The following is a 16084-nucleotide window of genomic DNA, read 5'->3' as shown; positions in this document are numbered from 1 at the left end:
GGCAGGTGACTTCCTAACTAAGATTCTGTATAAACCTTTTTTGTCCAGCCCAAGCCTCCACTTCAGGCTCGGTACGATGCTAGCCAGGAAACTGAGGCTGATGTAAATGCCTTCCAGGGCTCAGGCAGGGTCAGGATAGCCAGGGTGCACATGCAAGTACAGTCCCAGAAGGCACAAGTGATACCCATGGTAAACTCTAAGAGTTTACCCTTGTTAGGGTACCCCCAGCAGGACATACATTAATTAGGCAGGAGCTGGCCAAGGCTCCCAATGTGGCCTCCCACTGTGCGACCTTTCCCTCTAGGGTTTCTTGTCCAGTCCAAACAATTCATTTGCATCTTTGACTTAGGGGAACTGTCAGAATCCATTCAGTTCAGGGTAGACATTGACACCAGTTCCTCCACTTCAAAAGCATGGATGACATCCCCAGGTGTTGTGCCTGGGATGTTCAGGAGCTGGGTCGCCCCTGCTGTTCCACAGTCGAAGCTGTGTCAGTTGTGATCTTGGGTTCAATATTCAGTGTGGTTTCAACCTTGGCTACAGGATATGACTGTGGGCTCCTCACAGGCAGAGATACCCACCATCTGTGCTGTCATTGAGTACCTCTGATTCAGTGTCATACTGTGAGACTAGGGACACAGTGCTGACACAATGCCGATCTTGCTTTTGCTGTGTATGCAAGCAATCAACCACTTGGATCAATTTGGGTTCATTTTCTTCTTACCGGCAAAATCTATGGATATGTGACAAGGCAAACTAACAACTGTACTGGTGAAACTTGTAGCCTAGTTAGCCACAACAGGGCTGTTTAGGAACTGCTTGAGTAATTGACACACTATTGTACAGAATTATGTGTAGTGTTGCCTGGCCAGAATATTGACTAATTCCTCCTGGCATCACACAGAGCAAGGAGCACAGTTTTTAGCACATACCACTGACTTAGGATTGGCCTTGTCACCGTTGGGTATTTACAAACAGACTTTAGAATTCATTCCATGTCTCACACAATTAATTAACATTTATTTAAATCAAATAAGTTTTGGAAGTCAAATGCATTTTTAAAGACAACTTGGTATTTTTACTTGCATTTCAAAAGCAGTTATCGCTTACTATAGATGTAGTTGTAAAGGTAAACTGAATGAAAAAAATAAATTTTGAAGAAAAAGCAGAAATATAACTAGTAAACCAAATTTGTCTGCAATGTAATGCCTGCTTCCTCTATTATTTCATTTATTCTTCATAGCAAGTATTTAGTGTAAATATTCTAATTTCTACTTTAGAAATGGGGAAACAGTCCCACAGGATATAAGTATCTTGCCCACCATCTCAAGGCCAGTGTGCGAGAGGCAGGATAGAAACCCATGGCTATTTCATACCATAGCCTATAAAGAGACAATGTAGCTAGGACCCAAGTCCTCTCTCATCAGCAAGTTGCCCTGGTTACTTTCCCCTGTCTACTACCTAGGCCCTCATTCTTTCATCCAGCTCTGCAGCCTAGGAACTTCTCACATACTTTGTGGCAAATGGGATCCCCTACATTTAGTCTCACTTTTTATTTGAATCCTAGCTTTTCAGTCCTTTTGGATAAGAAAATATTTTACGATCTCTGTAATAGGGAGAAATAATTGCTGATTATAATCTCCTTCCCCTCCTTAAGCAGTATGGATTCTGAGTAGGGCCCTTTGCTGCAGAATTCTCTTTGTGGGTATGAGGATACAAATGGAGCCCAGAGTTGAAAATCCTGTATTATGTTTAGTAAGAGGGGTATCAGGCTGGATCCAGGAAGCTTCAGGGGTTTCTGAATGAGATGTGGTGACTATCAGACTGATGGAGTTTTATGTAGATGAAAAATGATGTTTGTATGAAATACTATGCAGCCATAAAAAAGAATGAGATCATGTCCTTTGCAGGGACATGGATGAAGCTGGAAGCCATCATCCTCAGCAAACTAATACAGGAACAGAGAACAAAACACCACATTCTCTCACTCATAAGTGGGAGTAGAACGATGAGAACACATGGATACAGGGAGGGGGAACAACACACACCGGGGCCTGTTGAGGGGTTGGGGGCAAGGAGAAGGAGAGCATTAGGACAGATACCTAATGCATGCAGAGATTAAAACCTACATGACAGGGTGATAGGTGCAGCAAACCACATGGCACATGTACACCTACATAACAAATCTGCACATTCTGCACGTGTATCCCAGAACTATTCCTCAAGGATCTAGAACTAGAAATACCATTTGACCCAGCCATCCCATTACTGGGGATATACCCAAAGGATTATAAGTCATACTGCTATAAAGACACATGCACACGTATGTTTATTGCAGCACTATTCACAATAGCAAAGACTTGGAATCAACCCAAATGTCCATCAGTGACAGACTGGATTAAGAAAATGTGGCACATATACACTATGGAATACTATGCAGCCATAAAAAAGGATGAGTTCGTGTCCTTTGTAGGGACATGGGTGCAGCTGGAAACTATCATTCTCAGCAAACTATCGCAAGAACAGAAAACCAAATACCGCATGTTCCCACTCATAGGTGGGAATTGAACAATGAGATCACTTCAACATAGGAAGGGGATCATCACACACTGGGTCCTATTGTGGGGAGGGGGTAGGGGGGAAGGATAGCATTAGGCGATATACCTAATGTAAATGACAAGTTAATGAGTGCAGCATACCAACATGGCACATGTATACATATGAAACAAACCTGCACGTTGTGCACATGTACCCTAGAACTTAAAGTATAATTTTAAAAAATTAAAAAATAAATAAAATAAATAAAAATGATTTAAAGTGGGAAGCAGGATTTCTTTTAGAAATACAAAAGAGAAAGCTTAGCAGTCCAAGTACATTAAAGGTGGCTTCATAGAGAAGATAAGACCTGAGCAGAGTAAGGGAGAGTAAATGGGAGTTACTCAAGTAAAGAAAGAGGGGTAAGCACATTCTAGGCAGAGAAGACAATATATATACAGACAGGGAGGAATAAAATAGCATTGTGCGTGGATGAGAAGTATGAGCAGTCCTTGACAATAAAATGCAAAATGAAAGGTGGAAAGTGGTGGTGATTGAAACTAGAAAGATCACAGGAGGGTAGGAAAGAGAGAAAATTTTGTATGTCATGTTGAAAAGCTTGGAATGTATCATACAGAGATATAAAACCAGTGGTAACTTTTGAGTGATGGGGTTCAGGACACACTATCCCAGAATATGGGGGTATTTAGAAAACAGCAGAAACAGGAAGGTAACTCTCACCTTCCCCCAATTCTTCTCTCCTGAAGCAGGTCATAAAACCCTCATTTGACAGGTTCTGTCTCTATGCCCAGAGGAAATGGACATCTGTATATCTCTAGAAACACAAGGTCATTGACAGCAATCTGAACAAACAGGCATAGCTGAGTTCTCCCCAATTAACTATCATCAGATCCTGCATTTTTATCCAACATACTTTTCCATCACTAACCACTTCTCCATCAAACCTAGAATAAATATACACAGGTTTTCCTGTTCCTTTGTGTTTTCCTTTCCCTATGTAAAACTTATATTAAATAAATGTATGCGCTTTTCAAAAAAAAAATGAGGTTTGGTGCTTCTCCCTCCCTGGCTCTTAATAACTTTTAAAGAAAGGTCAAATGTGTTTGCAGGAGATGTCGTGGCATTTTCCATAGGGATTGAGGCATCAGTTCTTCTCTCCGTGTTCCAACAAACTATTCCAAAAGACTTTAGTATCCAAGTTATATTGTTCTGTAGCACCGTAAAATAGGTATGTTATCATTACTTTTTTAAATGTTTTTGTACCAATGGTTTCATCTCGAAACGCCTGTTAGCTCTACCTGCCATATTTTGGGAAACACTTCCTTCAAGAAAAGAACAAAGCCTTTTATCTTGAACAATGAAAAAAATATATATTTTATATATTACCACAGATTTATATAAAAATGAGATTACCACTGAAGTCAGTATATGCAACACCAGTTCTACATTCAACGCTGTCAGAAGCATTTGCTTTGAGAAAATGCAGACTGTGAACTTAGAACTTGAATCCCCATATCTGCTTTTCACTAGAGTCATTTATTGTAAATTTTATGAAAACTCTGACTCACCTTTTTAAAGGATTAAATGAGGTCAGAAGAAAATGAAACATAGCTCAGAGAAGTGGCTAATGGATAACACATACTCCATAAATGCAAGTTATTATTATTCCTGTTTTTCTTAAAGAACTCAATAAATGTAGCTATTGTTGTAACTATACACAGCTTTGGTTAGTCAACCCATTCACAATCACATACCACAGATCAAAATCATGTAGGCAGGCCCGGCATGGTGGCTCTCACCTGTTATCCCAGGACATTTGGAGGCCAAGGAGGGATGATCACTTGAGCCCAGGAGTTCAAGATCAGCCTGGGCAACATAGCAAGAACCTATCTCTTAAAAATCTTATGTAGGCAAATTAATAGAATGGCAACTTTTAACTTTCTGTGTACAGGGGTTAATATCAGTACAAAAAAAAAGGAGCAGGTAGTTCTCAGAGTGACAGCATCATTAGAGGGATCATTGGAGGAAAGATGGCCACCTTATAAAGTTCAAAGGCATAGGAACCTAGATCTGCTCCTTCCGTCTTTAAGTAGAGTCCAAAGATAAAAAGGAGATTCAATCTAGAAACAAAAGAACATGGCAAAGCCTATCCCCAAGTTATTCAGTCTTGCAGAGATTTCAGTTCCAGAGAATAGAAAGAGGACTTATACCCGGGAGGCGGAGCTTGCAGTGAGCCGAGATCGCGCCACTGCATTCCAGCCCGGGTGACAGAGCGAGATTCCGTCTCAAAAAAAAAAAAAAAGAAAAGAAAAGAAAGAAAGAAACAGGACTTATATCCCAATTCATTTCATGAAGCTAGTGTAACCTAGATACCAAAGTCCAACAAAGAGAATACAGACAGCCACGACTTACGATGCCTCCGCTTAAAAGTATTTGGCTTTATGATGGCAGATAAAAGAAATGCGTTCAGTGGAAACAGTACTTCGAATAACCATATAGCCATTATATTTTTCACTTCCAGGATAGTATTCAATAAATTACATGAGATATTCAAAGTTATGATAAAATAGACTTTGTGTTAGATGATTTTGCACAACCGTAGGCTAATGTAAGTATGCTGGGTACATTTAAGGTAGGCTAAGCTAAGCTATGATGTTTGCTAAGTTAGGTGTACTGAATGCATTTTCAACTTACAACATTTTCAATATATGATCGATTTATTGGGACATAATTCTATGATAACTTGAGGAGCATCTCTACATAAAATAAGAATATAGGCTAATGTCACTTCTGAGAACACACATACAAATCCTAAACAAATTAGTAATACATAGATTCGTCAAAAAGGATAATGTGTCATGACCCAATGTTCCCCCTAGGAATGCAACATTGGTTTAAACATAGCAACTTACCAATGTAATTCACAATGTTAACAGATTAATAAAGGAAAAAGTCCTGTAATCATCTACATGGATGCATTACAAGTGCTTCATGAAACTCAACATATATTCAAGATAAATAGTCTTAACAAATGGAAAATAGAATGGAGCTTCCTATTCTAATAAAATAGATCTATTTTTTAAAGCACAGCAAGCATGGTAAGATGTTAAAAAAAAAAAAATCCAGTGCTTACTAGGCATATGAGAAAAATGGCCACAATTACTGGTTCTAATCAACATTGTATTGGGTGGGCCTGTCCAATGTCATAGAATAGGAAAAAGGAAAAAGGATACTGTTTGAAATGTCAAAAACAAGCTGTTGTTATTCAAAGATGATATGATTGTGTGTGTTGAAAATCAGAAAGGATCTAGAGATAAATTTGGAATAAGGATATTTAGCAAGTTTACTGCATAGAAAAACAATATACAAACATGCTACCTGTTGGTTGAATGGAAGAAAAAAGTGTTTTCTCTGTTCTTGCCCTACAACCAGTAACATCAAAGACTTCTGTGACCAGATATGTAGGGGCTTTTCTCCACACACCAAGCAAGCAAACAGTTTTGCGGCATACACCAGCTGGGTATCCTCTCATTCAACTCCAATAGGATCTACCTGGAGATAGCATCAGATTGCATAGGTTGAGGGCTCAGTCCCGCAAGAGGACCCTGCCAATTGCCACGAGCCCTAAATTGTTTTACTGTGTTTCTGACCCACCAGCTATAAACTGAATTTCCTATGACTCCTACTCAAGTTCAATTAATTTACTAAAGCATCTCACGACTCAGTGAAACATACACATTTATGGGTTGATTTAAACAGGATATTAGAAAGGATCCAGTTAAAGAGATGCATAGGATAAGGAATGGGTTAAGGGGCAGGGAGCCATGCCCCCTGTGGAAATGCTGTCCTCCGTGTGCGGGGCTATCCAGAAGCTCTCTGAACCCTGTCCTTTTGGGTTTTCATGGAGGTTTCCATGATGCAGGTGTGATTGATTAAACCACTGGCTGGCTATTGGTAATCAACTTAACCTTCAGCCCTTCTTCCTTTCCTGAAGGTTTGGGGTGGGACTGAAAGTCCCAGCCCTCTAATCCCCCATCCCAAAGCTACCTAGGGGCTGCTAGGCAACAGTCAACTCATTAGCATACAAAAAGACATCACTTTGTGGAGATTCTAAAAATATTAAGAGTTGTACGCCAGTACAGAGGGTAGAGGACCAAATATTATTTATATATTTCATAATATCACAAGTGTGTATACCAGTGTAATCAGAATACAAAATTTCAAAAATGATACTTTTCCTTTTTTTTTCAAACAGTCTCACTCTGTCACCCAGGCTGGAGTTGCAGTGGCCTGAACATAACTACCCACATCCTCGACCTCCTGAGTTCAAGGGATCCTCTCAATGTAGCCTCAGAAGTAGCTGGGACTGAAGCTACATATGTACATGCATACATTCATGCACTCATTCATTTATTTTGCAGTGAGGGGGTCTCACTATGTTGCCCAAGCTGGTGTCAGTTTCCTGAGCTCAAGAAATCCTCCTGCCTCAGCATCCCAAAGTGCTGTGATTACAGGCTTGAGCCACCACACCTGGCCACTATTTTCAATAGTATCAAATATTTGGGAATAACATGAACAAAAAAATGTGCAAGACTTATTTGGAGAAAGCCGCAAAAGTTTATTTCAATATTTTTAAGTCAAATATCTTAGATAGAAACAGTTTGTGTTGTTTCAGCTTGTCTTCATTTAAACCTGCGGTTGCCTGTCACCTATAATAGAAACATAACAGGAGGGAATATTAGTAGCAGAACTGTATTCAGATGACATTAAAGGTATATGAAGGACACCAAAGTTTTGGTTTTATACCATGGACTAAAACCAGAAGCCTAAGAGTAACCCGATGGCTAACATTCAGTTAGACCTCTGTAGAGACTTTGAAGATAGGCTTCCAAGCATATACATTAGCAACATTTTTAAAACACCTTGTTTTCTGTAGTTCAAGGGAACCAAAACTGTCTAACTTCAAAACGCTTTAAATCAAGTGAACCTATTAAAAGGTGGCCCAAAGTGAAAAGCAAACACTGTGTACAGTTTTAATAAAAACATAACCAACACACAACAAACCTAAGAAACAAAAGGAATTTACAAACAATGTATAATGTAATATAATATTTTGCCTTGAAATAATATTCTGGATGTTCAACAAGTTCCTGGGAAACAGTTTATGTCACATTAGGAACTGCGTAAGTGCAGTGAATTGAAAGGCCAGTACTGCATTTGTTTTTTCTCTGTTGTGCAGAAGTGCAAAAATGTTGCTTGGGGCTAGTTTACCCACCTGTGTTCTTTAAGGTACAGTAACCATTTTTGTCCAACATTTTTACCTATCATCCTGATGTCAACATGAAGAGTCCCTCTTTTTAAACTTGAAAACATTTCCATTGGTAAAATAAATTACATGGTCAGAATTGGTTTAATCTATCACTATTATTTTTGACATCAAAATGGGAAAGAGGCATATATCATGAGAAGTGGGGCAAAAAAAAGAAATGGAGAGGAAAATGGAAAAGGACAGTAAGACATCTGGAAAAGCCAAATATTTGTTTCTAAAAGTTGAGTGTTTTTGAGGGATAAGTGGGAAATTTCAGAAGTTTTTCCACAGTCTTCGTGATGTTTAGATATTCAGGTATTACTGTAATATATTAACTATTGTATGTGTTCCTAAAATATCAATCACTTCATTCATATTTTGAAAATATTAAAGTTCAAGAATGTATTCACTTTCGATTCTACCACATATTCAGTATCTGTTAGGGTCTTGTTCGTATTCCATGTTGAGCTTTTTCCATTTTCTTTAAGAGTGTGCAAATTATTACTCTATTCATAGCTATTTTTCAAAAGAACAATCTTTTAAAGGTATTACTTTTGGATTACATTTCCTTTTACTAATGATTCATACCTGTCTCTTATTAAGTACCTCTTTCCTTTTCCCTTAGATTTATTCTATTGCTCTTTACTATTTTCATTTTGTAATATTTTCCTTTCTCGTGTAATTTTCTATCTATTTTAACAAGATATTCATTTAAGACTATCTTCCTAAGAATACAATTGAGGCTTGTTCAATGGACTCCTGGAAATAATTGAAAACTATCTTTCAACGTAAATAGTCTAATTGAATGGTTCAGCAGTGTAGAGTAAAAACATTTAGGTGATTTCTTCCACAAACATGGAATGCTTCCTATAAATTCAGACGCTCTTCTAATTAACAGTCATCAATTTGGAAAATATGTGGAAAAGGTACTTTCATCAAGCAAGTTGCCTGCTCATTTTCTTAGGAACCATGATATCTCAACTCAGATATTAGAACTGGAGTGAAACTGATTGTTATGAAAAACAAATCATATATTTGTATTTTATCCAACAGAACATGAGGATGCAGAAATCAACTTTAAAACAGATGTTAATACATCTGATTTACATTTACTATTTTCAATAACAGCCGTGTTCTACAACCAAAGATGGTTATAGAATTTATGGAATTAATCCAGAATCTCACAAATAATGTTAAAGTTGGTATTAGAATCTGCTTAAGGTGCTAGGATATTTCACACAAACTGGTATTACAAATGCATTATGTATTTGTTAAAATCAGAAATTAGAAAAAAAAATCTGAAAATTGTTAGTTGTTAGGTATAATCAGAAGTAAGAATATACTTTCATATTTGATGATTCAATATGGCTTTGACCCAATTTGTGTCTGTATCTGATAGTGTTTAAGTCTTGCAGTCAGGCAATTGGGATCTGAACAACCTTTCAAAGAAAGTCTGCATTTGAACTCTGATTTTAAGGGGGTAATAATGTTCTCTCTTATTATCAAAAGTAAAATATTGTGGAAAACAGAAAGCACATAATTTTGAATCTTAATGGATAGCATACCTCCTTCTGGCATTTTAAATTCCTCTGAATTTGGCAGAATCTTCCCCTGGTCATCAGGACCATCTCCACATTCATCCCCAGTCTTCGACTGAGATTGCTCCTGGAGATCAGCTTCCAGGTCAAGCACTTAAAAATACAAAGGTTAACTGCTCAACAAAATAAAAGAGGACACAAACAAATGGAAGAACATTCCATGCTCAAGGATAGGAAGAATCAATATTGTGAAAATGACCATACTGCCCAAGGTAATTTACAGATTCAATGCCATCCCCATCAAGCTACCAATGACTTTCTTCACAGAATTGGAAAAAACTACTTTAAAGTGCATATGGAACCAAAAAAGAGCCCGCATTGCCAAGACAATCCTAAGCCAAAAGAACAAAGCTGGAGGCATCATGCTACCTGACTTCAAAGTATACTACAAGGCTACAGTAACCAAAACACCATCGTACTGGCACCAAAACAGAGATCTAGACCAATGGAACAGAACAGAGCCCTCAGAAATAATACCACACATCTACAACCATCTGATATTTGACAAATCTGACAAAAACAAGAAACAGGGAAAGGATTCCCTATTTAATAAATGGTGCTGGGAACACTGGCTAGTCATATGTAGAAAGCTGAAACTAGATCCCTTCCTTACATCTTATACAAAAATTAATTCAAGCTGGATTAAACACTTAAATGTTAGACCTAAAACCATAAAAATCCTAGAAGAAAACCTAGGCAATACCATTCAGGACATAGGCGTGGGCAAGGACTTCATGTCTAAAACACCAAAAGCAATGGCAACAAAAGCCAAAATTGACAAATGGGATCTAATTAAACTAAAGAGCTTCTGCACAGCAAAAGAAACTACCATCAGAGTGAACAGGAAACCTACAGAATGGGAGAAAATTTTTGCAATCTACCCATCTGACAAAGGGCTAATATCCAGAATCTAGAAAGAACTCAAACAAATTTACAAGAAAAAAAGACCCCATCAAAAAGTGGACAAAAGATATGAACAGACACTTCTGAAAAGAAGACATTTATGCAGCCAACAGACACATGAAAAAATGCTCATCATCACTGGTCATCAGAGAAATGCAAATCAAAACCACGAGATACAATCTCATACCAGTTAGAATGGCAATTATTTAAAAATCAGGAAACAACAGGAGCTGGAGAGGATGTGGAGAAAGAGGAACACTTTTACACTGTTGGTGGGACTGGAAACTAGTTCAACCATTGTGGAAGACAGTGTGGTAATTCCTCAAGGATCTAGAACTAGAAATACCAGTTGACCCAGCCATCCCATTACTGGGTATATACCCAAAGAATTATAAATCATGCTGCTACAAAGACACATGCACACGTATGTTTATTGTGGCACTATTCACAATAGCAAAGACTTGTAACCAACCCAAATGTCCATCAATGATAGACTGGATTAAGAAAATGTGGCACATAAACACCATGGAATACTATGCAGCCATAAAAAAGGATGAGTTCATGTTCTTTGTAGGGACATGGATGAAGCTGGAAACCATCATTCTTAGCAAACTATCACAAGAACAGAAAACCAAACACCGCATGGTCTCACTCACAGGTGGGAATTGAACAATCAGAACACTTTGACACAGGAAGGGGAACATCACACACTGGGGCCTGTTGTGGGGTGGGGGGAGGGGAGAGGGACAACATTAGGAGATATACCTAATGTAAATGACAAGTTAATGGGTGCAGCACACCAACATGGCACATGTATACATATATAGCAAAACTGCATGTTGTGCACATGTATCCTCGAACTTAAAGTATAATAAAAAAAAATACAAAAGTTATCAATTGAAGCAGGCAAACAAGAAAGATAAATAAGGAAATGATAATATTATTTTCCTCAGTGTTAGGAAATAAAAGGCTGCAGTCGACTGTGGTAATAAATGTGGTGCAAAGATGTCCCACCTTTGTTTTCCTGTATTATGAAATCTTACCTTAAATGACAATCTGAGGAAAAATCACACCACACTTACATTTCCTATACTTTACCATTGTGTATTATAAACAGTGAGTGTCAGCTATCTAGGAAACCTAAAGACTGCCCAGTGGATAGCATTTTAATCATAACTCAAACGTAATTTTCTGAAAGATTAGATGAATGTATTGGTGAGCCTATGACAAATCTTACAGTCCTGACACTCATTACCTGTTGAGGTAACTTGGAAATTTTTTGGTTAAAATTAGTCAACCTTAGGTCCAAAGGACCTATATGTAACTTTCCATAAACGAATCCCATTCACATAAAAGTACCAAATATAACAGCAAAGTTGCTGTCTTCCACAAAAGTACAGGAACTTGAGTGAAAAAAAAATTAATGGGCATTGTTGACAGTCATATTCTGGAAACCCCTTAACAGTGAATTGCTAAAGTAATCCATTACCCAAATTCTGTCAATGTTTAACTTCAAAATGCTATCTGTTGAGGAAATAATTTCTATTTCATGATAATCTTATTATACTTCGAGTTTTCTAATTATAAAAGTATATAAACAACTCTTTAAAAGCCCCTTAAAATCATACTAATATAGCTACCTGTATGCCAATGTCCTGAATTACCCAGATTTTACCAAACATACTGTCAAAAATACAGAGCAAAGGAAAGAGTGGCTGTCATTCATTGAGGTCTTTTCTGGAGTTGCTATCCTGCTTCACTGAACTTTGTTTTTTCCTGAGCCAATACTGAAGTTCCTTACAGTACAGACACATTCGAGTATTAACATTTCAAGCAAAATCATTCACGTTTTCTAATGTGAATGGTAGGGAGAACATAAACGTTGGAATGAAATATGAATTCCTTCTCCATGAGTCAAGTGTTCTTGGTAAGCCTCCATGTCAGAGCCTCAGTTTTCTTATTTACAAAATAGGGCTAACATCCTTATACAAATGGGCTTTATTCAGGGTGTTACAAGGTAGGGTGACTTGGCATTCTACATGCTATTAAAGGGTGCATACAATACTGTGGACACCTCGGCTAAGAAGATCAGACAACATTCTAAGAAGATCAAAGTAAACTAGTGAAATAATGTACATTTTTGTACATCAAATTAAACAGTTTCATCTGATTTAGCAAGGACTGTATTTTCAAGCATACAAAATATATTTTAAAGGTAGGAGAAGATTCATTATATCCAGGGACTCTATGAAGCTGCAAACTATACTCTTCACTTGTCCAGCCAACTCTCAGCAAATGTTTGAGATCCTTTCCCAATGTTTTCTTTCCTCCTGTTACTGGTCATGGCATAAGGCATGATGCACACATAGGCCTCCTTCCCTCCCCATAGACATTCTTTCTTTCCCCTCCCAGTACCTTGAATCTCAGCTGCACCCTGATCTTCTTCTCTCTCCTGACCAGGTGTAGGATCCCGACTTTCAGTTAGTGGTTCCGCTTGCTGAGGCTCCGCATCACTGGGCTCCTGGAACGAGGGGTGTGTGTGTGTGTGTGTGCAGATAAAAAGTTTTGTTATCAATACATTTCAATAATATAAATATACAGAATACATAGATGTTTCTGATCATAAGTCTAAAGACATTTCTCCAACACTATTCCACATACTTACTTTTCATAAAGTTACTCTTCCCACAGAGAGGTTACTCTAAGACAGTTGCCCTCAAGGGCTTTGGAAGCTGTTTTAATCTACGTTAGGATGAATGTATGTAATCTTTTGCAAATAAGCATGAGAAGGAAATCATGGGCAAAATCTGGAGAACACAAGATCATCCACCCAGACAACGGGAGAACTTACTCCTCTTGGATTAGTCTTTCCTTCATGAGATGCCATGAATTTTTTTTTTTTTTTTTTTAGATGGAGTCTCCCTCTGTCGCCCAGGCTGGAGTGCAGTGGCCGGATCTCAGCTCACTGCAAGCTCTGCCTCCTCGGTTCAAGCCATTCTCCTGCCTCAGCCTCCCGAGTAGCTGGGATTACAGGCGCCCGCCACCTCGCCCGGCTAATTTTTTTTTTTTTTTTGTATATTTAGTAGAGACGGGATTTCACCGTGTTAGCCAGGGTGGTCTCGATTTCCTGACCTCGTGATCTGCCCGTCTCGGCCTCCCAAAGTGCTGGGATTACAGGCTTGAGCCACCGCGCCAGGCCCCCATGATTATTTTTATCAGCATGGGACACCTTCATTGGCGTATCTATATTGGTTCAACAACAATTACAAAACAGTTTTGCAACAACAACAAGTTACAAAAATAACTTTCTGCTAATAGAAAACATCAAAGGTTAAGGCACTCACCAGCATAGGCCCAATCAGCTCAGGAGGTGGTACACTTCTCCTTGGTCTAGGCCTATATGTTGATCTTCCTCGCCAAATCATATTTCACACTGCAAGCAGAATACTGTGAATTGGTAAATGTACTTGAAAAGACAGCTATATTTGACCACTTCCATGACCAAATGTTAACTTGTCGTTTTTTAAAAGTTTGTAAATACTTTCGAACTAAGTCTCAGGGCAAGTGTAAGTGTGTGTGCCTTCTGAATGCTTGCGAAGTCATTAAGTTGGTCAAGCTAACTGAGCAATTTCTTAAGGCTCCTGGCAAAAGACACAGGATATTTCCGATAAGGTTTGGTTTCACAACTGAACTCTCCTCTGTGGAGACATTTGGGAAAATACAGCCAGAGAATTAAAACTGCAGTAACTACGGCTTTTGTCACACACCCATTTGCTAGGCCCATTTCCCCCCTAAAATCAAGTTTTGTTGGAACGCAGAGCCCCACCTACTCAAACCTCCACGGTGAAGTTGAGAAGCTGCCACACAGCGCTGGGCCCTCCTCACTGTACACCTCTGCCAGGCGCTCTACAGACCTCAGGGCCATGGTCGCCAACCCACAGCGTTCCCAGTTCCCTTCCTTAATGCCCACCCTGCTCCTTCCCGGGTCGACACAAAGGAGCCTGGAATCTGTCCTCAGTCGAGGGTTCCAGGGACTCGGATACCTGCCCCAGCACCCCCAGCACTCGCCCCATTTTCACCTGACCCCTCTCAACTGTGCGGCCCACCTTCTTCCCTCATTCTGACCTCACCACAACAAGGCCCACGGCAGGGCCACCTCACAAGCAGAAGGACGAGCACTTTGAGACCCTTCGGCCTCTGAGGCCGTGGACCACGCTGTCCCACGCTCCGGATAGCCACTGGCTCCTCCTCACACTCACCCACACTTCAACTCTTGGGAGGAATGGCTTGTGGACCTACCGGCTGCGTCTCAGTAGGACAGAAAAAGTCCAGACAGCAGGAACGCGACCCTCACACTCTCACAGCTCCAGGGCGTTCACCACATGGGCAAAGGTGCAGAGGAGAAGACGCCCAGTGGACATGCGCAGTGAGGATGGTGCCTGCCTAGTGGGCTGTGGCGCCCCTCCTCGCCCCACCCCATCCCGCGCCGCGCAGTCCTCTGCCCTCTCCCAGGTTCCCACTGAAGACTTCGGAATGTGTCTTCTGTGGGCGGTTTCATATGCCTCCGGGACTCAAATACCACAAATAGTTTCCCCCTTCAAAACTCACTCCATGTTCACTAGGTCCTCCTCCCCTCTATGGCCCTCCTTCCTCCCCTGTCTGGGACACCCACGATAGCAAGGCCATGGCTGTGTCGCCGCCTGTTAGGAGGAGAATGGCAACCTCAAGGACCTTCCCCAATCGGAGGACATAGACTGCGCCGAGGGCTCCTCCTCACACTCTCTCCCACTTCAACCCTGGGAGGACTGATCTTCGGACCTACCGGCTGACTCCTAGTCAGAAGCACAGAAGGAAGTCACGAAGTCTCCTTGCACAGCTCTGCAGGGACACAAGGCAGACAGCAAGGCACATGGACAACAAGGGACTTGGGCAGCAAGGGGTGTGCATACTGAGTCAAGCACATGCAAGGCCAGCCGGGGTTTTCCCACTGTCCCCAGACTCGCGTCCCTAAGATGTTTGTAGTAGAAGGATAGGGACTAAGAGGCTTTGTTCCCTCTCTTGCCCTACAATTCTTATGCATCCAGAAACACTGGGGACAGTCCCATGTCACCATGAGTGGAGGATGTGTCTCAGAAAGACCTTTTGTGACAGAAATAAATTATTTTAATATATATATATATATTTATACACGCTTTTTTTTTTTCATTTATATATGCACGGGTGCCTGCCATGTTGCAGGAAATATCTGGGATGCTGGAAATGTGAAGACCAAGGAGCCACACGTGGTATGTCCCATGGAGGCCACCACACTGTAGTGGGGCAGACAGACAGTTAAACAGAAGAGCAGTTGAACTGCAAAGGAGAAACATGGGGAACGGACCCACGGGAGTAAAGAACAATTAATGTAGTGGCCAAGAAGCAAGGGGGAAAACAACACAGTTTCTCAGGAAGATAATATTTCTCCATTGCCTTTGCACCTTTTTTGAAAATAAGTTTATCATGTCTGTGAACCTACTTCCAGACTCCATTCTGGTCTGTTGATTTTTCCCCAGTACCATGTTCTGGTTACTATAGAATTAACATGACTCTTGATATTAGGTAGTGTGAGTTCCCCAAAGTTATAGTTCAGAATCGTTTTGGCTGTTCTGGTTCATTTTCCTTTCTATATAATTTTGAAAAATGACTCCAATGAAGTGGGTTGTATAAGTTCACGCAGTTT

The 16084-nt window shown here is 40.0% G+C and overlaps 1 protein-coding gene across 2 annotated transcripts; it reads right to left on the bottom strand.

Annotated features, from left to right (window-relative positions):
* Nucleotides 1–7153: 7153 nt before the first annotated feature.
* Nucleotides 7154–14742, bottom strand: XAGE3 (X antigen family member 3). 2 transcript variants are annotated; one of them, XM_008019563.3, is made up of 5 exons: nucleotides 14665–14742; nucleotides 13710–13798; nucleotides 12781–12886; nucleotides 9430–9555; nucleotides 7154–7265 (listed from the first exon to the last, which is right to left on the bottom strand). In XM_008019563.3, exons 2-5 carry the CDS (start codon nucleotides 13788–13790, stop codon nucleotides 7243–7245), a joined length of 336 nt encoding a protein of 111 aa, XP_008017754.1. In that variant the 5' UTR covers nucleotides 13791–13798; nucleotides 14665–14742; the 3' UTR covers nucleotides 7154–7242. The 2 variants fall into 2 exon arrangements, with proteins under 2 accessions (XP_008017754.1, XP_037850817.1); XM_037994889.1 differs by lacking the exon at nucleotides 14665–14742 and adding an exon at nucleotides 13907–13958.
* Nucleotides 14743–16084: the final 1342 nt, after the last annotated feature.

Source organism: Chlorocebus sabaeus, chromosome X (assembly GCF_047675955.1).
Source record: "Chlorocebus sabaeus isolate Y175 chromosome X, mChlSab1.0.hap1, whole genome shotgun sequence".
In the NCBI taxonomy this organism is placed as follows: domain Eukaryota; kingdom Metazoa; phylum Chordata; class Mammalia; order Primates; family Cercopithecidae; genus Chlorocebus; species Chlorocebus sabaeus.
This window is presented reverse-complemented; position numbering and strand designations above follow the sequence as displayed.

Bases quoted from the DNA above. Each gene is read 5' to 3' on its own strand.
- XAGE3 (XM_008019563.3), bottom strand. From the start codon at position 13,790: ATGATTTGGCGAGGAAGATCAACATATAGGCCTAGACCAAGGAGAAGT. The intron at 12,887-13,709 runs GTGAGTGCCTTA...CCCTCGTTCCAG, and splicing joins AGCTGATTGGGCCTATGCTG to GAGCCCAGTGATGCGGAGCC. The intron at 9,556-12,780 runs GTACTGGGAGGG...TGTATTTTTAAG, and splicing joins GGGTGCAGCTGAGATTCAAG to TGCTTGACCTGGAAGCTGAT.